This window comes from Oncorhynchus mykiss, chromosome 13, assembly GCF_057628025.1.
Source record: "Oncorhynchus mykiss isolate SJ-2025 chromosome 13, ASM5762802v1, whole genome shotgun sequence".
In the NCBI taxonomy this organism is placed as follows: domain Eukaryota; kingdom Metazoa; phylum Chordata; class Actinopteri; order Salmoniformes; family Salmonidae; genus Oncorhynchus; species Oncorhynchus mykiss.
The window spans coordinates 52,645,244-52,670,902 of record NC_143034.1 but is presented as its reverse complement, the minus strand read 5'-3'; the positions used below and the strand labels follow the sequence as shown (position 1 = coordinate 52,670,902).

The 25,659-nt window shown below is 43.7% G+C and overlaps 2 protein-coding genes, 1 long non-coding RNA gene and 1 pseudogene across 8 annotated transcripts in view; 2 read left to right on the top strand and 2 right to left on the bottom strand.

Moving 5' to 3' along the window:
* The first annotated feature begins 2,838 nt into the window (after positions 1 to 2,838).
* LOC118938306 (uncharacterized) lies at positions 2,839 to 4,131 on the top strand. The gene is made up of 3 exons (XR_016485451.1): positions 2,839 to 3,551; positions 3,722 to 3,815; positions 3,912 to 4,131. It is a non-coding gene; the product is annotated as an uncharacterized LOC118938306 (long non-coding RNA).
* Positions 4,132 to 11,243: 7,112 nt separating this feature from the next.
* Positions 11,244 to 12,685, bottom strand: LOC118938307 (myosin heavy chain, embryonic smooth muscle isoform-like; annotated as a pseudogene). Its single transcript, XR_016485992.1, has 3 exons — positions 12,533 to 12,685; positions 11,847 to 12,003; positions 11,244 to 11,752 (listed from the first exon to the last, which is right to left on the bottom strand). The product of XR_016485992.1 is annotated as a myosin heavy chain, embryonic smooth muscle isoform-like (transcript).
* A 1,878-nt stretch (positions 12,686 to 14,563) lies between these two features.
* LOC118938553 (ubiquitin carboxyl-terminal hydrolase 37-like) lies at positions 14,564 to 18,977 on the top strand. The gene is made up of 12 exons (XM_090196634.1): positions 14,564 to 15,159; positions 15,268 to 15,353; positions 15,453 to 15,495; positions 15,673 to 15,792; positions 15,952 to 16,083; positions 16,925 to 17,063; positions 17,191 to 17,327; positions 17,498 to 17,591; positions 17,688 to 17,767; positions 17,987 to 18,124; positions 18,228 to 18,301; positions 18,728 to 18,977. Exons 1-12 carry the CDS (start codon positions 14,681 to 14,683, stop codon positions 18,862 to 18,864), a joined length of 1,659 nt encoding a protein of 552 aa, XP_090052760.1. The 5' UTR covers positions 14,564 to 14,680; the 3' UTR covers positions 18,865 to 18,977.
* A 4,928-nt stretch (positions 18,978 to 23,905) lies between these two features.
* LOC110486468 (myosin-10) overlaps positions 23,906 to 25,659 on the bottom strand; it is a 66,942-nt gene continuing 65,188 nt past the window's right edge. For all 5 annotated transcript variants that reach the window (XM_036941158.2, XM_036941159.2, XM_090196633.1 and 2 more), the window contains one exon: positions 23,906 to 25,597. In XM_036941158.2, the coding sequence (XP_036797053.1) occupies positions 25,441 to 25,597 (157 nt within the window). In that variant the 3' untranslated portion in view covers positions 23,906 to 25,440. The remainder of the gene's footprint in view (positions 25,598 to 25,659) is intronic.

Below are 25,659 nucleotides of genomic sequence, written 5' to 3'. Positions count from 1 at the left end.
AAGGTCAGAACGTGACAATAATAAAATGTTACTCTAAAGTATCTTAAGAAGATAGAAGCTAATGAATATGTTTTATGTTTACTGTATATTGTATAGGCTGTAAATGTGTCTTTACTTTTGTCTATTAATGGCAGCACCAATTCATCGAGTCAAATTCTGTGAATGTGTGAATGTAGGCCATTTGACCAATAAAAGTTGTTTTGATTCTGCTAGACAGTAATGTTACTTCGAATGTCCTAGCCTCTTCCCATATCCCATACAATCACGCGTCAGTGGCCCAGGGAGCGTGGGAGAAAGATAACCCAATGTTTTCTCAATAGAAAACAGGTGTATTGGCAAGAACCTAGTTATTTTGTATATTTTATGAAATAGGAATAACTCTGAATACACAATCAATTAATTTTGTAAATTATTTTTCAACATTTTGGTGTGTGTGATTTGTTTACCATTTATGCTGGTAACGTGTAGACAGGCGCATCATAATTTGGTTTATGACATCACAATGTGAAATGGGCAACATATTTTGATGTTCTGTAAAATAAGGCACAGTCTACAAATACACTGAAATGGGATGTTTGTGTTGCTGTAAAAAGGTATGTGTCAATTCTGGGCTAGAATTTGTCTAACTCTGTTACAATTTAGAGTATATTCTATTCTTTTCAGCTATTACTAGTTATTTCATTGTCTATTTATTTGTGCCAAATGGCAGGATTTGGGACAGAGGGTATAACTGTATGGTTACAATGGTTTTATTTTTATAAACATGTATTTTTGCTATTTGTTAGCCTATGATACAGAATTCAATATGATTGGGCGACAAGTTCTTTATTTTATGGTCAGATCATGTGGTTTGGGTGTGACATTTGCTGCTAGTTCAAATATAACATATATAATGTTTCTCCAAACAGAAAAAGAAGTGCAGAGTTCGCCTCGGGATTGGGAGCCGCTGTCCATCGCCGTTCCCAATCCCACCCAAACTGACGTCATTGGATGCCAGCATGGTAACTGCGTCAGTTTGGAAAAACCGGGAGAAGAAGAACGTAAAGGATCACCACCAACTTGATTCTTCCTTTGTCTCTTCTTTCCATTTGAAACCGTCTACAACATCTCTGACGCCCCTCGACCCCTTGTCTGGCCGAACACCAATCGGCACTCCATCCCCCTCACCCCCTGGATCCCCTGCCAGATCCCCTCCAACTCTCTCCAAGAACTTCGGCCTCTCTTCCCTCTCCTCTCTAAACATGTCATCTCTCTCTTCTTCTTCTTCTTCTTCAGTGGAAGGATCACAGACCTCCTCCCCTTTTAGTGCTTCTTCTGTTTCCCTGGCAGTCTCAACTCAGTTATCCTCCTCTGGAACTCCCCCCAGTCCTGCCTGCCCTTCCTCCACAACCCACGTCTCCTCCCCTGCCCCCCAGTCCTCCTCTCCAAACCCCCTGGACCAGCATGGAGAGACCAACAAAGACAGTGAGACTGCCAGGTACTGCAGCCTGATATCACATTTCATGCCAACCAACACCATTACATTGAAATGAAAAAGCCAATATAATATAGCTAACCTAATGCATATGTCTGTGTGTCTTTACAGAGATCTTATGAGCTCTGAGGTCAAAGAGGTGGGAGCAGTTGTTCCACAGACAAAGAGAATGGTACCCCTATTTGCTGGCATCGCAGGTCTGTAAACGGGTGCCATTTTTTGGTGCTATTTGTCTCAATTCATCTTTGACAAAGCTTCTCTCTTACCGCTCTCCGTCTCTCGGTCTCTCTCTGCAGAGGCCTCCATTGACCTGAAGGCTTCCTCTGTCTCCTTGGAGAGGTAAGTACTGTATACAATAGCCACCTTCATCTCACTCAACTCTACATAAGAGTGGTCACTCACACCATGACATGGTAAGGAATATCTGTATGCCTGTACATTAAAACAGTGTTCAAACAGACCGATTGGTGTTGAGCCACTGCTACTGAGGCCTCTACCCTGTCTCTCTTCCTCCAGGCCATTGGTCAGGTCTCGGGAAGCCATGGCTCGCCTTCCCAACCTGTTCAGCAAGAGTAGCACCCAGCTGGGGGAGCAGAGCTGCACAGGCGAGGGCGAAGACAACACCAAGCTCCTCGGGTAAACACACACACATCTACACACACACACATACACCTCCTCTTATCTCTGAGCTCTGCTTTTTGTTTTAAATACAAATCCATTACAAATCCATTCATTAGTTTACCTTTGGTCCACAGTTCAGATACTAGTGTGTAACTGATGGCTTCTTTCCCACAGGTTGCCTAATATTGGCAACACCTGCTTCATGAACTCTGCTCTGCAGTGCCTGCTGGGGCTGCCAGCATTTTGCAGAGACATCCTGAGACAGCAGAATATCTGGAGTTCCTCCCCCTCCTCTAAACTGCTATGGTATACAGCCTCGCTCTCACCCTCCTGTCCCACCTGTACACACACTGACCCAAACACCTAGACGCTTATAGTTACAGTACACAAGTTCCGCCTCAATGTATGTGTCAGTGGAAGCTGCTGAGGGGAGGACGGCTCGTAATGATGTCTGAAATGGAGCAAATGTAATGGCATCAAACACATGGAAACAATATGTTTGATGTATTTGATAGCATTCCACTGATTCCGAACCAGCCATTACCACGAACCCTTCCTCCCCAATTAAGGTGCCATCAACCTCCTGTGGTATGTATGTATGTATGTATGTATGTTTGTATGTATCCATCCATCTATCTATCTATCTATCTATCTATCTATCTATCTATCTATCTATCTATCTATCTATCTATCTATCTATCTATCTATCTCTGTATGTATGTATGTATGTATGTATGTATGTATGTATGTTTTTATGTATGTATGTATGTATGTATGTTTGTATGTATCTATCTATCTATCTATGTATGTATGGATGGATGGATGGATGAATGGATATATATTGTCCTTCGTACACTCTTAGTGTCTCATATGATTTTTAAGATAAAACCACACCCAACTCAGCTTCTGATTAACACCAGAGATGATTTCCTGTCACAGTCAGGAATCAGTTGAATCATATTTGATCAGAAGTTAAAGTAGAAGCACAGAGCTAATCTGTGGCCAAGGTGAGAGAGTGAAACCTGAATGCATGCTCTTTGTCTCCCTCCACAGCTGCTTTGCCGAGTTACATCAGGCCAGGCTTTCTGGAGGCACTGTTAATGCTAAGAACAAGGAAAATAAGAAAATCCTTCAAACAGTCAAGCGCTGTCTTTCCGTTGTCAATGAGGACTATGAGGACGACAATGAACAGGTAAGATATTATTTGCTAAAAGACTCACTTAACAATAAACCTGGGACACGTGACAGTGTTTTTCCCCAGCTCTGTTTCAGTTGTAGTTGTTGATGTATTTTCTGCTTCTTTCCCATTCTTCTCTTAGGATGCCCATGAATGTGTGTTGCTCCTCCTCTTTCAGCTGAAGGAGGAGGGTATGGCATTAAAGGGCTCACCAGAGCCATACACCTGCCCCGTGAAGCAGTTAGAATTCAAGCTGAAGACTTCCCGTACCTGCACCAGGTAACAGCTGTCATTTGTATACGGTGTACCTTGATGTCATCATCACATTTGTAAGGAGGTTTAATGTCAGCATAATATGCAGGATACAGAGGTAAAGCATTAAGATAGTGTGTAGAGGATCAAAAGGTTTGTGTTGGATAGCTGATGCATTTCTCTCCGTACTTCTGAAGCTGTGGAGTTATAGTGTATGGTCAGGAGGATTACAATCACTTGTCCCTGAGCCTGAGCCATTACCTGCCACACAGCCTGGACCTCTACTTTAAGGTCAGCACTTAGCTTAAACCAAGAGTTAGTATGTCAAGGAACACTATCATTAATGTCATAATGTTCATAATTGTATTGCTATCCTTTGTCACCTAGCCATCTGCGTTAGAGTGTGCATGCAGGGTGTGCTCAGGCAGCATGGCATCTGTGACTATGCACTTCCTCACGCTGCCCCGGTGAGTCCCCCCATCATCATCTCAGATTACAATTGACAGTCCTGATCTAACTCACCAAACTGGGTTATTGAATTGAGTACAAGACTGATTCCTTTGTCTGTGTGAATGCCTACCTGGTCGTCCGTCCGTCCGTCCGCCCGTCCGCCCGTCCGTCCGTCCGTCTGTCTGTCTGTCTGTCTTTGTGAATGCCTGCCTGCCTGTCTGTCTCTGAGCAGGGTCCTAATGCTTCATATCAAGCGATTTACTGCAGGCGACTGGGAGCCAAAGAAGGTGGATGATCCCATGTCCATCCCTGCAGAAATAACCCTCCCAGCCGTATGTGGGAAGACAGCCCATGTCCAGTATGGAGCCAGGTTGGTTTACACTCTGTTTTGGGACATTGCACATTGAGTAGCCAACACACACCATGATTTTCACACACTAGATATTTATTTTCAATGCCATCAATTTACACAGGGCAAGCTCCCTGGGGAACAAACCTGCAAACTCCCCGAAAGGCACCCTTGATAGACCAGGTAGGACATTGTGTTACTGACATCATGCACAATACCCTCTCATGAAACAGGACTGTTGAGGAAAGCAAGTCGGAAGCTGAAGTTAAGAGTATATTTGTTGATAGGTTTCCACTTCACTTTCTGGTTTGTATTTACACTATATTTGATATACCCCCACCAGCTTCAAATTCCTCTGACCAGCTAGAGAAACCAGCTGACAGTGAGGAAAAGCAGCAGGCAGCCGCTGTGGTGAGGAGAGAGAGAGAGAGAGAGAGAGAGAGAGAGAGAGAGAGAGAGAGAGAGAGAGAGAGAGAGAGAGAGAGAGAGAGAGAGAGAGAGAGAGAAATAGAACAGATAACAGATAATTAGATCCAGTTGAGATAGTTGAGATAGTGGACGGATCAAGATAAGGCAGTTATAGAAGGCACCCCTATCCTGTAGACAAAATAACAATCCTATTATTAAATGTGTTTCCTTACAGAGACACCAGCCAGACAATATCTACAAATTGTCAAGTGTGATCTCACATCTGGGAGACAACATGTATACAGGTATGCAGGCATGCAGGTATGCAGGCACGCAGGTATGCAGGCACGCACACACAATTATGAAAGCTAAATGTACACTCTATTTTGTTTCCCTTGTTCCCTAGGCCACTACATCAGTGATGTTTTGGACAGCCGTGGCAGTGGGTGGCTCTGCCTGGATGACACACATGTCTTGAGGACAGATGAGGCCACTGTGCTGAAGGCGATTTCACAGACTGCCTACATCCTGTTCTATGTCTGCAGGTAAGGCTCTAGGCCACAAATTTGAGAAGAATGTCACAAATGGAGTCAATGACGACAATCAGTCCCTTTCACCTGTAATCCCTCTGTATGTGTTATTTTTCAGACATTGTATGTACATGTAAGATCTCCCTGTCATTTCTCATTGAAGTGGAGCAGGTGAAGGAGACCAGGCCCCTCACTACCAGGAGAAGGATCAGGAGAACCCATCATTAAACTCAGGGAGAGGCACAGCGCTCAGGGACCACCTGGAGTAGCATCTACCACACACCAAGAAACATCAGATTAATCGAATTAGGCTGCCCTACACCACCCTCAACTGCCTTAGACCACCATAAAGCTGCCCTAGACCACCATCAGGCTGCCCATCACCACCATCAAGCTGCCCTAGACCACCATCAGACTGCCCTACACCACCATCAAGCTGCCCTAGACCACCATCAAGCTGCCCTACACCACCATCAAGCTGCCCTAGACCTCCATCAAGCTGCCCTACACCACCATCAAGCTGCCCTACACCACCATCAAGCTGCCCTAAACCACCATCAACTGCCTTAGACCACCATCAAGCTGCCCTAGACCACCATCAATTCTCCCTACACCACCATCAGACTATCTTTCACCACCATCAAGCTGCCCTAGACCACCATCAGACTATCCGACATCACGCTGCCCTAGACCACCAGAACACCAGGCTGCCCTAGACCACCAGAAGACCAGGCTGCCCTAGACCACCTGGACATCAGGCTGCCCTAGACCACCAGGCTGCCCTAGACCACCAGAAGAAACAGCCTACACCACAAAGCATGTACCCACTCTAGGCCATCTACTGTATGTTTACAATTATATAAATATAAAACATCTCACCGACCGAGTGCAATTAATGTTCTTTTACTGTACATGGTAGTGAATAAATGTACCTACAGTGCATTCAGAAAGTATTCAGATCCCTTGACTTTTTCCTCATTTAGTTAAGTTACAGCCTTCTTCTAAAATTGATTCATTTATTTTTTCTTCTTCTCATCAATCTACCCCAGAATGACAGCAAAAACAGGTTTTTAGATTTTTTTGCAAATTTATCAAGAAAACATAAAGCTAAACTATCACATTTACATAAGAATTCAGACCCTTTACTCAGTACTTTGTTGAAGCATCTTTGGCAGCGATTACAGCCTCAAGTTTTCTTGGGTATGACGCTATAAGCTTAGCACATCTGTATTTGGGGAGTTTCTCTCATTCTTCTCTGCAGATCCTCTCAAGCTCTGTCGGGTTGGATGGGGAGCATCGCTGCACAGCTATTTTCAGGTCTCCAGAGATGTTCAATCAGGTTCAAGTCCGGGCTCTGGCTGGGCCACTCAAGGACATTCAGAGACTTGTCCCCAAGCCACCCCTGCGTTGTCTTGGCTGTGTGCTAAGGGTCGTTGTCCTGTTGGAAGGTGAACCTTCGCCCCAGTCTGAGATCCTGAACGCTCTGGAGCTGGTTTTCATCAAGCATCTCTCTGTACTTTGTGCCGTTCATCTTTCCCTCGATTCTGACTAGTCTACCAGTCCCTGCTGCTGAAAAACATCCCCACAGCATGATGCTGCCATCACCATGCTTCACCGTAGAAATGGTGCCAGGTTTCCTCCAGACATGGCGAATGGCATTCAGGCCAAAGAGTTCAATCATCAGGTTCCTGATAGCTCAGTTTGGCCAGGCGGCCAGCTCTAGGAGTCTTTGGGGTTCCAAACTTCTTCCATTTAGGAATGATGGAGGACAATTCCTTCGACCTCAGGGTTTGGGTTTTGTTCTGACATGCACTGTGAACTGGGACCTTATATAGACCTTTCTTATACAGGCCTTTCTAATCGACCTGGCCGGGGTATCCTGGAAGGATATTGATCTCATCCCGTCAGTAGAGGATGCCTGGTTATTTTTTTTAAATGCCTTCCTACCCATCTTAAATAAGCATGCCCATTTCAAGAAATTTAGAACCAGGAACATATATAGCCCTTGGTTCTCCCCAGACCTGACTGCCCTTAACCAACACAAAAACATACTATGGCATTCTGCATTAGCATCGACCAGCCCCCGTGATATGCAGCTGTTCAGGGAAGCTAGAAACCAGTATACACAGGCAGTTAGAAAAGCCAAGGCTAGCTTTTTCAAGCAGAAATGTGCTTCCTGCAACACTAACTCAAAAAGTTCTGGGACACTGTAAAGTCCATGGAGAATAAGAACACCTCCTCCCAGCTGCCCACTGCACTGAAGATAGGAAATACTGTCACCACTGATAAATCCACTATAATTGAGAATTTCAATAAGCATTTTTCTACGGCTGGCCATGCTTTCCACCTGGTTACTTTCCACCTGGCTCAACAGCACTGCACCCCCCACAGCAACTCGCCCAAGCCTTCCCCATTTCTCCTTCTCCCAAATCCAGTCAGCTGATGTTCTAAAAGAGCTGCAAAATCTGGACCCCTACACATCAGCCGGGCTAGACAATCTGGACCCCTTCTTTCTAAAATTATCTGCCGAAATTGTTGCCACCCCTATTACTAGCCTGTTCAACCTCTCTTTCGTGTCGTCTGAGATTCCCAAAGATTGGAAAGCAGCTGCGGTCATCCCCCTCTTCAAAGGGGGGGACACTCTTGACCCAAACTGCTACAGACCTATATCTATCCTACCCTGCCTTTCTAAGGTCTTCGAAAGCCATGTCAACAAACAGATTACCGACCATTTCGAATCTCACCATACCTTCTCTGCTATGCAATCTGGTTTCAGAGCTGGTCATGGGTGCACCTCAGCCACGCTCAAGGTCCTAAACGATATCTTAACCTCCATCGATAAGAAACATTACTGTGCAGCCGTATTCATTGATCTGGCCAAGGCTTTCGAATCTGTCAATCACCACATCCTCATCGGCAGACTCGACAGCCTTGGTTTCTCAAATGATTGTCTTGCCTGGTTCACCAACTACTTCTCTGATAGAGTTCAATGTGTCAAATCGGAGGGTCTGCTGTCCGGACCTCTGGCAGTCTCTATGGGGGTGCCACAGGGTTAAATTCTTGGACCGACTCTCTTCTCTGTATACATCAATGATGTCGCTCTTGCTGCTGGTGAGTCTCTGATCCACCTCTACGCAGACGACACCATTCTGTATACTTCTGGCCCTTCTTTGGACACTGTGTTAACAACCCTCCAGGCAAGCTTCAATACCATACAACTCTCCTTCCGTGGCCTCCAATTGCTCTTAAATACAAGTAAAACTAAATGCATGCTCTTCAACCGATCGCTGCCTGCACCTGCCCGCCTGTCCAACATCACTACTCTGGACGGTTCTGACTTAGAATACGTGGACAACTACAAATACCTAGGTGTCTGGTTGGACTGTAAACTCTCCTTCCAGACCCACATCAAACATCTCCAATCCAAAGTTAAATCTAGAATTGGCTTCCTATTTCGCAACAAAGCATTCTTCACTCATGCTGCCAAACATACCCTTGTAAAACTGACCATCCTACCATCCTCGACTTCGGCAATGTCATTTACAAAATAGCCTCCAATACCCTACTCAACAAATTGGATGCAGTCTATCACAGTGCAATCCGTTTTGTCACCAAAGCCCCATATACTACCCACTATTGCGACCTGTACCCTCTCGTTGGCTGGCCCTCGCTTCATACTCGTCGCCAAACCCACTGGCTCCATGTCATCTACAAGACCCTGCTAGGTAAAGTCCCCCCTTATCTCAGCTCGCTGGTCACCATAGCATCACCCACCTGTAGCACGCGCTCCAGCGGGTATATCTCTAGGGTCACCCCCAAAACCAATTCTTTCTTTGGCCGCCTCTCCTTCCAGTTCTCCGCTGCCAATGACTGGAACGAACTACAAAAATCTCTGAAACTGGAAACACTTATCTCCCTCACTAGCTTTAAGCACCAACTGTCAGAGCAGCTCACAGATTACTGCACCTGTACATAGCCCACCTATAATTTAGCCCAAACAACTACTATTTCCCTACTGTATTTATGTTATTTATTTATTTTGCTCCTTTGCACCCCATTATTTTTATTTCTACTTTTCACATTCTTCCACTGCAAATCTACCATTCCAGTGTTTTACTTGCTATATTGTATTTACTTTGACACCATGGCCTTTTTTTGCCTTTACCTCCCTTATCTCACCTCATTTGCTCACATCGTATATAGACTTGTTTATACTGTATTATTGACTGTATGTTTGTTTTACTCCATGTGTAAGTCTGTGTTGTTGTATGTGTCGAACTGCTTTGCTTTATCTTGGCCAGGTCGCAATTGTAAATGAGAACTTGTTCTCAACTTGCCTACCTGGTTAAATAAAGGTGAAATCAAAAATAAATAAAATAAATAGACAGGTGTGTTCCGTTCCAAACCTTGTACAATCATGTACAAGTATTTCTTTTTTTATTTTGTATAAATTTGCTACAATGTCTAAAAACCTGTCTTCACTTTGTCATTATGGGGTATTGTGTGTAGATTGATGATTTTTTATATCCATTTTGAATAAGGCTGTAACATAACAACATGTGGAAAAAGTCAAGGGGTGTGAATACGATCTGAATGCACTGTATAAGAGGCAATCTCTATCATTCATTCATGTTGGGTAAAAAGAGGAAAAAGTTAATATTACAACAATATTGTGTGTCTGTGCACAGTCTATCTACGCACTCCCTCAGGGTTTTAATGTAACCACAAATACAATGAAGTAATGGAACAATGAATGGCAATGTAACATAGACCATACATCACATATCAGTTTGGAGACAGTCTTGACCCACAACTACTGTGGGAAAGACTAAGAGGACATCAATGTGTTGCACAAGAAATATAGAAGAAAAACAATATTTTTCTATAATGGATATGTTTATTGGTCTTTTACAACAACAACAAAAAAAGTCTAGAAATACAAGAAATAAAAGGAGATAATGAATACCTGGTCGTCAACAGCCAGTCCACTAATAATAACAACCTTCAGGATGTTAAAGCTTTGAACCCAATGAAATTCTACTTTCTGCCTGGCAGACAGAAGGCTCCATAAATCATTCTGTTATAACACTGGTTCACACCAACACGATGGGAGAGGTGCTTATGGTATAATATGACACTAAAGCTATGAAACTGGTTCAAACACTATACACTTTTTTCCCCCTCATGTCTTTATTGAGAAGTGTCTTTCAAAAGAAACAGATAAACCTTTTTTCCCCCAATTTGTTCTGGCTTAAAATAATAATAAAGGCCTCAAATATGTAATTAGTCATTTACAAAATGGTCATTTATGTTTAACATTTAATAATCAAGGCATCAACAAGTGTGCATATTCAAATTGAATGATTGCTCTACCCTGAACCACTGAATTAAAACCTGAAATTTCCCTTCTGTAAATCATGCTAATATTATTCAGCCATTTGAAATGCATTGAAATGAAGGTGACACGAGATGTCAAAGAGACCTTTTTGAGTTAAGTATTTTGTACATGGTACAGAAAACATAACTGAATAGCCAGAATTATACATAGCAATATTATAGTATGTCAAGCACACATTTGGGCTGTCTTTCTAAAAAAAAGGGCCTTTGCTCCAAGTCTGACAAACCTAATTCCACACATTATCGTACACTACTTAAAGTAGATTGATATGTCAAATATAAAATGGTGGGTTATTGGACAAGGTTATATTGGTAAAGTTAACAGGGTCTTTTGCTGGTCATATATATAGGGGGAATGCTGAGGCAACATGGCGTGGTACAATCTAATTCACTACAAACCTGCTACCAAAGAGTTAGTCACATAGTTATTTTTATACTAAACTAAAATTTGGTGTGATCGTCATTTAGGCTACCATTTAAAAATAATTCCCTCGCTTATGCTGTGCTTTGTTTTACATATCCTGGTCCAATACTGTACAATCATGAAAGACACATGTTTTTACCGACGTGTGTGCAGTCGTCCACCTGTGTGCCAGTAAACCAGCTGAAATGACAGTGGTTAATTCTAGCTAGAGGGCTGTTTGATTCTAATGGCTGTTCCAGGGAAGTAGCTTAACATAATTATGGTAAACTCCTGCTATTTGTTTTCGAGTGCCTATGCACACTCAGACGCCTATGCAATAAAAATGCACTATTATTTGCAATTGATGTTAAAAACGAATCCAAGGCATGATGTGCGGTATATTCATATGGAGGAGGTGATGGATTTGCTTGGCCCTGCAGCTTGCCATAGAGGGGTAAGGCAGAGTGGTGGGGTCCACTGCTGGTGTCTGGGGTTAGGAGGACAGGGGTAAGGTTTGGGCTGTAGGGAGCGCGTCTACTCTGTTTGGGGAGCTGCTGGCGTCTCGTTGGCATTGGCGTCCGTGGTTTTGTTTTCCACCTCATCGTCGGATAGGAGGTCGAGCGATGTTCCCTCCACCTGCAGCTGACGCCTGCCCGAGCGGCTGGAGGAGAAACTGATGGGGCCTCCACGCCTTCAGGGGACAGAGAGGTATTAGTAACGAGGACCATCAATTTGGCCAATATACACAACTGTTTGTGTGTGTGTGGGGGGGGGGCTCTAAATACCTGAGGCGGCTCTTGAGTGTGTTGACCTCACGGCTGAGACCCTCGCTGCTCTCAGTGGCATCGTCCAGCTCCCTCTGCAGCTTCCTGCGGTAGGCGTTGGCACGTGCTCCTCAAGCTGCCTCTTCAGCTGTTTCATACGAGAGTTGGCCTTCTCACTCTGACCCAGCCAGGTGTCACAACAGACATCAACAATGATGAACAGTCAATACTAATACTTACAATACTCAGCATTCCTATGGTCCAGTGGTTACTGGAATTAACCTACTGTAGGAAAGACTCCAATCCTAAATCTTCACACCTATCCAATCCTGTCCCACCTTTACAAGTTGTACTGAATTGGATAGAAATCCTTCTTTAGCTGTGGAACATCTTAAAAATGGACTATGCAGAATTCACCTAATTTCTGTTTGTGCCAAAACAAGCAGTCATTGTGTAGAGAATCCATAACCAAAAATCTATATATTTTCAGCTGTTGTACAAAACCGAAAGTAAAAGACGCAAAAACTAAACTAAAAGCATAGAAATGGAGCACTTAGAACGGATCTATCGCTTCTTAGACTTGTTTTCAATGAGAATTAAATATCTCTAACTCAAATTTCTATGTTAATTTGGTTAAGTCTCCCAAAAAGTGACATATTGTAGCTTTAATATCTGGGACGTCCAAACTTCCGTGACAAGCTCCTCACCTGTTCCTTGTACTGGTCGGAATGGCGGCGCTCGTCCTCCACCTGCATGCACACCTCCTTCAGCTTCTTCTCTGTCCATCTCACAAGCTTATTGGCCGCTGCTCGCTCCCTGATAGGAGGACAGAGGAATGAGGTCATAGGACAGTTAGAGCACCACAGGAACCGCACTGTAACAAAGGCTGTCAGTCATAGATCTTCAAGTACATCTCTTAAGATTGCTTTTGACTCATTACATTAATCACGTTAAGATTTAGATCACATTCAAGAACCTCTCTTCCAACGGGCTTAGCTTGTTCTAAGGCTCATGGCTCAAGGCTCATGAACTCCTCCTGAGTCTTGGTCTCCTATTTCACCTTGTCTAATAAGGTATGGAGTTGTTATAAGAGAGTTGCTGTGTTTCTACCTTAGCCTCCTGCTCCAGCTGCTCCTCCAGCTGCAGTATCTTGGCCTCCAGGGCGGTGATGGAGGCCTTGAACTGGCTCTTCACGGAACCCTCCAGCTCGCCCAGCTTGGCCCTCAAGTCCTTGTTCTGCCTCTCCAGCTGCTGGCGCGCATTTTCACTCTTCTGGGCCATGCTGCGCTCTGCCACAAGCTCCAGGGTCAGGGTGTCCACCTGGGGGAGGAGAGGGGGAAGAGAGAGGTGGAGAGAGGAAAACAGGGAATGAAGGAGAGAGGGGAAAGTGAGAGAGAGATAAGGGTACTTTTTATGGTAGGGCTGAATAATGGATTGTTCCATGGTGGTAGTAGGATCTACAATCTACTCTGCGAGAACAAATGATGCTTGCATTTATGTCATGATCTGTTGACAGTTGTGACTGGTGTGGTAGTGACCAACTGGGTTTACAGAACAGCAAATATACAACAAATGCACTAACGTTAGTATTTTTGTTTAGTTTACAGTCACTAGGCAGAGTGGCACCTTTTCAATGAGGTACGGTCAGAGATTAATAGATCCTTTTGTGTTAAAGTGCTCCTAACAGTATACGCTGATGAAGACAGCTTGTCGGTCGGAAAGGTTGGACATTAGGTTATTAAATTATTGAGTCTGCGCTAGAGTGTGCAGCTCTCCCTTTCTTTTTCAAAGGTCCTCCTAACAACCATTGCAAAGCTACATTCGATCTGTATCAGATGAGCGTAAACTGAAGTGAAATAGGCATTTTACTTTCCATAATAAAATGTTTCTCTTAAGTATCTTAAAAAGATAGAAGCTAATAAATATGTTTTATGTTTACTGTATATTGTATAGGCTGTAAATGTGTCTTTACGTTTGTCTATTAATGGCAGCACCAATTCATCGAGTCAAATTCTGTGAATGTGTGAATGTAGGCCACTTGGCTAATAAAAGTTGTTTTGATTCTGATAGACAGTAACATTACTTTGAATGTCCTAGCCTCTTCCCATATCCCATACAATCACGCGTCAGTGGCCCAGGGAGCGTGGGAGAAAGATAATCCAATGTTTTCTCAATAAAAAACAGGTGTATTGGCAAGAACCTAGTTATTTTGTATATTTTATGAAATAGGAATAACTCTGAATACATGCTAAATTCATTTAGTAAATTATTTTTCAACATTTTGGTGTGTGTGATTTGTTGGCTATTTACGCTGGTAACGCGTAGACAGGCGCATCATAATTTGGTTTATGACATCACAATGTGAAATAGGCAACATATTTTGATGTTCTGCAAACTAAGGCACAGTCTACAAATACACTGAAATGGGATGTTTGTGTTGCTGTAAAAAGGTATGTGTCAATTCTGGGCTAGAATTTGTCTAATTCTGTTACAATTTAGAGTATATTCTATTCTTTTCAGCTATTACTAGTTGTTTCATTGTCTATTTATTTGTGCCAAATGGCAGGATTTGGGACAGAGGGTATAACTGTATGGTTACAATGGTTTTATTTTTATAAACATGTATTTTTGCTATTTGTTAGCCTATGATACAGAATTCAATATGATTGGGCGACAAGTTCTTTATTTTATGGTCAGATCACGTGGTTTGGGTGTGACATTTGCTGCTAGTTCAAATATAACATATATAATGTTTCTCCAAACAGAAAAAGAAGTGCAGAGTTCGCCTCGGGATTGGGAGCCGCTGTCCATCGCCGTTCCCAATCCCACCCAAACTGACGTCATTGGATGCCAGCATGGTAACTGCGTCAGTTTGGAAAAACCGGGAGAAGAAGAACGTAAAGGATCACCACCAACTTGATTCTTCCTTTGTCTCTTCTTTCCATTTGAAACCTTCTACAACATCTCTGACGCCCCTCGACCCCTTGTCTGGCCGAACACCAATCGGCACTCCATCCCCCTCACCCCCTGGATCCCCTGCCAGATCCCCTTCCACTCTCTCCAAGTTCTTCGGCCTCTCTTCCCTCTCCTCTCTAAACATGTCATCTCTCTCTTCTTCTTCTTCTTCTTCAGTGGAAGGATCACAGACCTCCTCCACTTTTAGTGTTTCTTCTGTTTCCCTGGCAGTCTCAACTCAGTTATCCTCCTCTGGAACTCCCCCCAGTCCTGCCTGCCCTTCCTCCACAACTCACGTCTCCTCCCCTGCCCCCCAGTCCTCCTCTCCAAACCCCCTGCACCGCCATGGAGAGACCAACAAAGACAGTGAGACTGCCAGGTACTGCAGCCTGATATCAAATTTCATGCCAACCAACACCATTAAATTGAAATGAAAAAGCCAATATAATATAGCTAACCTAATGCATATGTCTGTGTGTCTTTACAGAGATCTTATGAGCTCTGAGGTCAAAGAGGTGGGGGCAGTTGTTCCACAGACAAAGAGAATGGTACCCCTATTTGCTGGCATTGCAGGTCTGTAAACGGGTGCCATTTTTTGGTGCTACTTGTCTCAATTCATCTTTGACAAAGCTTCTCTCTTACCGCTCTCCGTCTCTCGGTCTCTCTCTGCAGAGGCCTCCATTGACCTGAAGGCTTCCTCTGTCTCCTTGGAGAGGTAAGTACTGTAGACAATAGCCACCTTCATCTCACTCAACTCTACATAAGAGTGGTCACTCACACCATGACATGGTAAGGAATATATGTATGCCTGTACATTAAAACAGTGTTCAAACAGACCGATTGGTGTTGAGCCACTGCTACTGAGGCCTCTACCCTGTCTCTCTTCCTCCAGGCCATTGGTCAGGTCTCGGGAAGCCATGGCTCGCCTTCCCAACCTGTTCAGCAAGAGTAGCACCCAGCTGGGGGAGCAGAGCTGCACAGGCGAGGGCGAAGACAACACCAAGCTCCTCGGGTAAACACACACACATCTACACACACACACATACACCTACTCTTATCTCTGAGCTCTGCTTTTTGTTTTAAATACAAATCCATTACAAATCCATTCATTAGTTTACCTTTGGTCCACAGTTCAGATACTAGTGTGTAACTGATGGCTTCTTTCCCACAGGTTGCCTAATATTGGCAACACCTGCTTCATGAACTCTGCTCTGCAGTGCCTGCTGGGGCTGCCAGCATTTTGCAGAGACATCCTGAGACAGCAGAATATCTGGAGTTCCTCCCCCTCCTCTAAACTGCTATGGTATACAGCCTCGCTCTCACCCTCCTGTCCCACCTGTACACACACTGACCCAAACACCTAGACGCTTATAGTTACAGTACACAAGTTCCGCCTCAATGTATGTGTCAGTGGAAGCTGCTGAGGGGAGGACGGCTCGTAATGATGTCTGAAATGGAGCAAATGTAATGGCATCAAACACATGGAAACAATATGTTTGATGTATTTGATAGCATTCCACTGATTCCGAACCAGCCATTACCACGAACCCTTCCTCCCCAATTAAGGTGCCATCAACCTCCTGTGGTATGTATGTATGTATGTATGTATGTTTGTATGTATCCATCTATCTATCTATCTATCTATCTATCTATCTATCTATCTATCTATCTATCTATCTATCTATCTATCTATCTATCTATCTATCTATCTATCTATATATCTCTCTGTATGTATGTATGTATGTATGTATGTATGTATGTATGTATGTATGTATGTATGTATGTATGTATGTATGTATGTATGTATGTATGTATGTATGTATGTATGTATGTATGTATGTTTTTATGTATGTATGTATGTATGTATGTTTGTATGTATCTATCTATCTATCTATGTATGTATGGATGGATGGATGGATGAATGGATATATATTGTCCTTCGTACACTCTTAGTGTCTCATATGATTTTTAAGATAAAACCACACCCAACTCAGCTTCTGATTAACACCAGAGATGATTTCCTGTCACAGTCAGGAATCAGTTGAATCATATTTGATCAGAAGTTAAAGTAGAAGCACAGAGCTAATCTGTGGCCAAGGTGAGAGAGTGAAACCTGAATGCATGCTCTTTGTCTCCCTCCACAGCTGCTTTGCCGAGTTACATCAGGCCAGGCTTTCTGGAGGCACTGTTAATGCTAAGAACAAGGAAAATAAGAAAATCCTTCAAACAGTCAAGCGCTGTCTTTCCGTTGTCAATGAGGACTATGAGGACGACAATGAACAGGTAAGATATTATTTGCTAAAAGACTCACTTAACAATAAACCTGGGACACGTGACAGTGTTTTTCCTCAGCTCTGTTTCAGTTGTAGTTGTTGATGTATTTTCTGCTTCTTTCCCATTCTTCTCTTAGGATGCCCATGAATGTGTGTTGCTCCTCCTCTTTCAGCTGAAGGAGGAGGGTATGGCATTAAAGGGCTCACCAGAGCCATACACCTGCCCCGTGAAGCAGTTAGAATTCAAGCTGAAGACTTCCCGTACCTGCACCAGGTAACAGCTGTCATTTGTATACGGTGTACCTTGATGTCATCATCACATTTGTAAGGAGGTTTAATGTCAGCATAATATGCAGGATACAGAGGTAAAGCATTAAGATAGTGTGTAGAGGATCAAAAGGTTTGTGTTGGATAGCTGATGCATTTCTCTCCGTACTTCTGAAGCTGTGGAGTTATAGTGTATGGTCAGGAGGATTACAATCACTTGTCCCTGAGCCTGAGCCATTACCTGCCACACAGCCTGGACCTCTACTTTAAGGTCAGCACTTAGCTTAAACCAAGAGTTAGTATGTCAAGGAACACTATCATTAATGTCATAATGTTCATAATTGTATTGCTATCCTTTGTCACCTAGCCATCTGCGTTAGAGTGTGCATGCAGGGTGTGCTCAGGCAGCATGGCATCTGTGACTATGCACTTCCTCACGCTGCCCCGGTGAGTCCCCCCATCATCATCTCAGATTACAATTGACAGTCCTGATCTAACTCACCAAACTGGGTTATTGAATTGAGTACAAGACTGATTCCTTTGTCTGTGTGAATGCCTACCTGGTCGTCCGTCCGTCCGTCCGCCCGTCCGTCCGCCCGTCCGTCCGTCCGTCTGTCTGTCTGTCTGTCTTTGTGAATGCCTGCCTGCCTGTCTGTCTCTGAGCAGGGTCCTAATGCTTCATATCAAGCGATTTACTGCAGGCGACTGGGAGCCAAAGAAGGTGGATGATCCCATGTCCATCCCTGCAGAAATAACCCTCCCAGCCGTATGTGGGAAGACAGCCCATGTCCAGTATGGAGCCAGGTTGGTTTACACTCTGTTTTGGGACATTGCACATTGAGTAGCCAACACACACCATGATTTTCACACACTAGATATTTATTTTCAATGCCATCAATTTACACAGGGCAAGCTCCCTGGGGAAAAACAACATGGACAACAAACCTGCAAACTCCCCGAAAGGCACCCTTGATAGACCAGGTAGGACATTGTGTTACTGACATCATGCACAATACCCTCTCATGAAACAGGACTGTTGAGGAAAGCAAGTCGGAAGCTGAAGTTAAGAGTATATTTGTTGATAGGTTTCCACTTCACTTTCTGGTTTGTATTTACACTATATTTGATATACCCCCACCAGCTTCAAATTCCTCTGACCAGCTAGAGAAACCAGCTGACAGTGAGGAAAAGCAGCAGGCAGCCGCTGTGGTGAGGAGAGAGAGAGAGAGAGAGAGAGAGAGAGAGAGAGAGAGAGAGAGAGAGAGAGAGAAATAGAACAGATAACAGATAATTAGATCCAGTTGAGATAGTTGAGATAGTGGACGGATCAAGATAAGGCAGTTATAGAAGGCACCCCTATCCTGTAGACAAAATAACAATCCTATTATTAAATGTGTTTCCTTACAGAGACACCAGCCAGACAATATCTACAAATTGTCAAGTGTGATCTCACATCTGGGAGACAACATGTATACAGGTATGCAGGCATGCAGGTATGCAGGCACGCAGGTATGCAGGCACGCACACACAATTATGAAAGCTAAATGTACACTCTATTTTGTTTCCCTTGTTCCCTAGGCCACTACATCAGTGATGTTTTGGACAGCCGTGGCAGTGGGTGGCTCTGCCTGGATGACACACATGTCTTGAGGACAGATGAGGCCACTGTGCTGAAGGCGATTTCACAGACTGCCTACATCCTGTTCTATGTCTGCAGGTAAGGCTCTAGGCCACAAATTTGAGAAGAATGTCACAAATGGAGTCAATGACGACAATCAGTCCCTTTCACCTGTAATCCCTCTGTATGTGTTATTTTTCAGACATTGTATGTACATGTAAGATCTCCCTGTCATTTCTCATTGAAGTGGAGCAGGTGAAGGAGACCAGGCCCCTCACTACCAGGAGAAGGATCAGGAGAACCCATCATTAAACTCAGGGAGAGGCACAGCGCTCAGGGACCACCTGGAGTAGCATCTACCACACACCAAGAAACATCAGATTAATCGAATTAGGCTGCCCTACACCACCCTCAACTGCCTTAGACCACCATAAAGCTGCCCTAGACCACCATCAGGCTGCCCATCACCACCATCAAGCTGCCCTAGACCACCATCAGACTGCCCTACACCACCATCAAGCTGCCCTAGACCACCATCAAGCTGCCCTACACCACCATCAAGCTGCCCTAGACCTCCATCAAGCTGCCCTACACCACCATCAAGCTGCCCTACACCACCATCAAGCTGCCCTAAACCACCATCAACTGCCTTAGACCACCATCAAGCTGCCCTAGACCACCATCAATTCTCCCTACACCACCATCAGACTATCTTTCACCACCATCAAGCTGCCCTAGACCACCATCAGACTATCCGACATCACGCTGCCCTAGACCACCAGAACACCAGGCTGCCCTAGACCACCAGAAGACCAGGCTGCCCTAGACCACCTGGACATCAGGCTGCCCTAGACCACCAGGCTGCCCTAGACCACCAGAAGAAACAGCCTACACCACAAAGCATGTACCCACTCTAGGCCATCTACTGTATGTTTACAATTATATAAATATAAAACATCTCACCGACCGAGTGCAATTAATGTTCTTTTACTGTACATGGTAGTGAATAAATGTACCTACAGTGCATTCAGAAAGTATTCAGATCCCTTGACTTTTTCCTCATTTAGTTAAGTTACAGCCTTATTCTAAAATGGATTAATTTATTTTTTCTTCTTCTCATCAATCTACCCCAGAATGACAGCAAAAACAGGTTTTTAGATTTTTTTGCAAATTTATCAAGAAAACATAAAGCTAAACTATCACATTTACATAAGAATTCAGACCCTTTACTCAGTACTTTGTTGAAGCATCTTTGGCAGCGATTACAGCCTCAAGTTTTCTTGGGTATGACGCTATAAGCTTAGCACATCTGTATTTGGGGAGTTTCTCTCATTCTTCTCTGCAGATCCTCTCAAGCTCTGTCGGGTTGGATGGGGAGCATCGCTGCACAGCTATTTTCAGGTCTCCAGAGATGTTCAATCAGGTTCAAGTCCGGGCTCTGGCTGGGCCACTCAAGGACATTCAGAGACTTGTCCCCAAGCCACCCCTGCGTTGTCTTGGCTGTGTGCTAAGGGTCGTTGTCCTGTTGGAAGGTGAACCTTCGCCCCAGTCTGAGATCCTGAACGCTCTGGAGCTGGTTTTCATCAAGCATCTCTCTGTACTTTGTGCCGTTCATCTTTCCCTCGATTCTGACTAGTCTACCAGTCCCTGCTGCTGAAAAACATCCCCACAGCATGATGCTGCCATCACCATGCTTCACCGTAGAAATGGTGCCAGGTTTCCTCCAGACATGGCGAATGGCATTCAGGCCAAAGAGTTCAATCATCAGGTTCCTGATAGCTCAGTTTGGCCAGGCGGCCAGCTCTAGGAGTCTTTGGGGTTCCAAACTTCTTCCATTTAGGAATGATGGAGGACAATTCCTTCGACCTCAGGGTTTGGGTTTTGTTCTGACATGCACTGTGAACTGGGACCTTATATAGACCTTTCTTATACAGGCCTTTCTAATCGACCTGGCCGGGGTATCCTGGAAGGATATTGATCTCATCCCGTCAGTAGAGGATGCCTGGTTATTTTTTTTAAATGCCTTCCTACCCATCTTAAATAAGCATGCCCAATTCAAGAAATTTAGAACCAGGAACATATATAGCCCTTGGTTCTCCCCAGACCTGACTGCCCTTAACCAACACAAAAACATACTATGGCATTCTGCATTAGCATCGACCAGCCCCCGTGATATGCAGCTGTTCAGGGAAGCTAGAAACCAGTATACACAGGCAGTTAGAAAAGCCAAGGCTAGCTTTTTCAAGCAGAAATTTGCTTCCTGCAACACTAACTCAAAAAGTTCTGGGACACTGTAAAGTCCATGGAGAATAAGAACACCTCCTCCCAGCTGCCCACTGCACTGAAGATAGGAAATACTGTCACCACTGATAAATCCACTATAATTGAGAATTTCAATAAGCATTTTTCTACGGCTGGCCATGCTTTCCACCTGGTTACTTTCCACCTGGCTCAACAGCACTGCACCCCCCACAGCAACTCGCCCAAGCCTTCCCCATTTCTCCTTCTCCCAAATCCAGTCAGCTGATGTTCTAAAAGAGCTGCAAAATCTGGACCCCTACACATCAGCCGGGCTAGACAATCTGGACCCCTTCTTTCTAAAATTATCTGCCGAAATTGTTGCCACCCCTATTACTAGCCTGTTCAACCTCTCTTTCGTGTCGTCTGAGATTCCCAAAGATTGGAAAGCAGCTGCGGTCATCCCCCTCTTCAAAGGGGGGGGACACTCTTGACCCAAACTGCTACAGACCTATATCTATCCTACCCTGCCTTTCTAAGGTCTTCGAAAGCCAAGTCAACAAACAGATTACCGACCATTTCGAATCTCACCATACCTTCTCTGCTATGCAATCTGGCTTCAGAGCTGGTCATGGGTGCACCTCAGCCACGCTGAAGGTCCTAAACAATATCTTAACCACCATCGATAAGAAACATTACTGTGCAGCCGTATTCATTGATCTGGCCAAGGCTTTCGACTCTGTCAATCACCACATCCTCATCGGCAGACTCGACAGCCTTGGTTTCTCAAATGATTGTCTTGCCTGGTTCACCAACTACTTCTCTGATAAAGTTCAGTGTGTCCAATCGGAGGGTCTGCTGTCCGGACCTCTGGCAGTCTCTATGGGGGTGCCACAGGGTTAAATTCTTGGACCGACTCTCTTCTCTGTATACATCAATGATGTCGCTCTTGCTGCTGGTGAGTCTCTGATCCACCTCTACGCAGACGACACCATTCTGTATACTTCTGGCCCTTCTTTGGACACTGTGTTAACAACCCTCCAGGCAAGCTTCAATACCATACAACTCTCCTTCCGTGGCCTCCAATTGCTCTTAAATACAAGTAAAACATTAAATGCATGCTCTTCAACCGATCGCTGCCTGCACCTGCCCGCCTGTCCAACATCACTACTCTGGACGGTTCTGACTTAGAATACGTGGACAACTACAAATACCTAGGTGTCTGGTTGGACTGTAAACTCTCCTTCCAGACCCACATCAAACATCTCCATTCCAAAGTTAAATCTAGAATTGGCTTCCTATTTCGCAACAAAGCATTCTTCACTCATGCTGCCAAACATACCCTTGTAAAACTGACCATCCTACCATCCTCGACTTTGGCGATGTCATTTACAAAATAGCCTCCAATACCCTACTCAACAAATTGGATGCAGTCTATCACAGTGCAATCCGTTTTGTCACCAAAGCCCCATATACTACCCACCATTGCGACCTGTACCCTCTCGTTGGCTGGCCCTCGCTTCATACTCATCGCCAAACCCACTGGCTCCATGTCATCTACAAGACCCTGCTAGGTAAAGTCCCCCCTTATCTCAGCTCACTGGTCACCATAGCATCACCCACCTGTAGCACGCGCTCCAGCAGGTATATCTCTAGGGTCACCCCCAAAACCAATTCTTTCTTTGGCCGCCTCTCCTTCCAGTTCTCTGCTGCCAATGATTGGAACGAACTACAAAAATCTCTGAAACTGGAAACACTTATCTCCCTCACTAGCTTTAAGCACCAACTGTCAGAGCAGCTCACAGATTACTGCACCTGTACATAGCCCACCTATAATTTAGCCCAAACAACTACCTCTTTCCCTACTGTATTTATGTTATTTATTTTGCTCCTTTGCACCCCATTATTTTTATTTCTACTTTTCACATTCTTCCACTGCAAATCTACCATTCCAGTGTTTTACTTGCTATATTGTATTTACTTTGACACCATGGCCTTTTTTTGCCTTTACCTCCCTTATCTCACCTCATTTGCTCACATCGTATATAGACTTGTTTATACTGTATTATTGACTGTATGTTTGTTTTACTCCATGTGTAACTCTGTGTTGTTGTATGTGTCGAACTGCTTTGCTTTGCTTTATCTTGGCCAGGTCGCAATTGTAAATGAGAACTTGTTCTCAACTTGCCTACCTGGTTAAATAAAGGTGAAATCAAAAATAAATAAAATAAATAGACAGGTGTGTTCCGTTCCAAACCTTGTATAATCATGTACAAGTATTTCTGTTTTTTATTTTGTATAAATTTGCTACAATGTCTAAAAACCTGTCTTCACTTTGTCATTGTGGGGTATTGTGTGTAGATTGATGATTTTTTATATCCATTTTGAATAAGGCTGTAACATAACAACATGTGGAAAAAGTCAAGGGGTGTGAATACGATCTGAATGCACTGTATAAGAGGCAATCTCTATCATTCATTCATGTTGGGTAAAAAGAGGAAAAAGTTAATATTACAACAATATTGTGTGTCTGTGCACAGTCTATCTACGTACTCCCTCAGGGTTTTAATGTAACCACAAATACAATGAAGTAATGGAACAATGAATGGCAATGTAACATAGACCATACATCACATATCAGTTTGGAGACAGTCTTGACCCACAACTACTGTGGGAAAGACTAAGAGGACATCAATGTGTTGCACAAGAAATATAGAAGAAAAACAATATTTTTCTATAATGGATATGTTTATTGGTCTTTTACAACAACAACAAAAAAAGTCTAGAAATACAAGAAATAAAAGGAGATAATGAATACCTGGTCGTCAACAGCCAGTCCACTAATAATAACAACCTTCAGGATGTTAAAGCTTTGAACCCAATGAAATTCTACTTTCTGCCTGGCAGACAGAAGGCTCCATAAATCATTCTGTTATAACACTGGTTCACACCAACACGATGGGAGAGGTGCTTATGGTATAATATGACACTAAAGCTATGAAACTGGTTCAAACACTATACACTTTTTTCCCCCTCATGTCTTTATTGAGAAGTGTCTTTCAAAGGAAACAGATAAACCTTTTTTCCCCCAATTTGTTCTGGCTTAAAATAATAATAAAGGCCTCAAATATGTAATTAGTCATTTACAAAATGGTCATTTATGTTTAACATTTAATAATCAAGGCATCAACAAGTGTGCATATTCAAATTGAATGATTGCTCTACCCTGAACCACTGAATTAAAACCAACGCTCTAACACTCAATAAAACTTCAATAAAACATGAATTACCCTTCTGTAAATCATGCTAATATTATTCAGCCATTTGAAATGCATTGAAATGAAGGTGACACGAGATGTCAAAGAGACCTTTTTGAGTTAAGTATTTTGTACATGGTACAGAAAACATAACTGAATAGCCAGAATTATACATAGCAATATTATAGTATGTCAAGCACACATTTGGGCTGTCTTTCTAAAAAAAAGGGCCTTTGCTCCAAGTCTGACAAACCTAATTCCACACATTATCGTACACCACTTAAAGTAGATTGATATGTCAAATATAAAATGGTGGGTTATTGGACAAGGTTATATTGGTCAAGTTAACAGGGTCTTTTGCTGGTCATATATATAGGGGGAATGCTGAGGCAACATGGCGTGGTACAATCTAATTCACTACAAACCTGCTACCAAAGAGTTAGTCACATAGTTATTTTTATACTAAACTAAGTGGATTGTAGTATCTCTATGACAGTGGTGGTTTTGATGAAAAAAATTTGGTGTGATCGTCATTTAGGCTACCATTTAAAAATAATTCCCTCGCTTATGCTGTGCTTTGTTTTACATATCCTGGTCCAATACTGTACAATCATGAAAGACACATGTTTTTACCGACTTGTGTGCAGTCGTCCACCTGTGTGCCAGTAAACCAGCTGAAATGACAGTGGTTAATTCTAGCTAGAGGGCTGTTTGATTCTAATGGCTGTTCCAGGGAAGTAGCTTAACATAATTATGGTAAACTCCTGCTACTTGTTTTCGAGTGCCTATGCACACTCAGACGCCTATGCAATTTAAATGCACTATTATTTGCAATTGATGTTAAAAACGAATCCAAGGCATGATGTGCGGTATATTCATATGGAGGAGGTGATGGATTTGCTTGGCCCTGCAGCTTGCCATAGAGGGGTAAGGCAGAGTAGTGGGGTCCACTGCTGGTGTCTGGGGTTAGGAGGACAGGGGTAAGGTTTGGGCTGTAGGGAGCGCGTCTACTCTGGTTGGGGAGCTGCTGGCGTCTCGTTGGCATTGGCGTCCGTGGTTTTGTTTTCCACCTCATCGTCGGATAGGAGGTCGAGCGATGTTCCCTCCACCTGCAGCTGACGCCTGCCCGAGCGGCTGGAGGAGAAACTGATGGGGCCTCCACGCCTGCAGGGGACAGAGGGGGCCAGGAGAGGTATTAGTAACGAGGACCATCAATTTGGCCAATA

Bases quoted from the DNA above. Each gene is read 5' to 3' on its own strand.
- LOC118938553 (XM_090196634.1), top strand. From the start codon at position 14,681: ATGGTAACTGCGTCAGTTTGGAAAAACCGGGAGAAGAAGAACGTAAAG. The intron at 15,496-15,672 runs GTAAGTACTGTA...CTCTTCCTCCAG, and splicing joins TCCTCTGTCTCCTTGGAGAG to GCCATTGGTCAGGTCTCGGG. The intron at 18,302-18,727 runs GTAGGACATTGT...GTTTCCTTACAG, and splicing joins AGGCACCCTTGATAGACCAG to AGACACCAGCCAGACAATAT.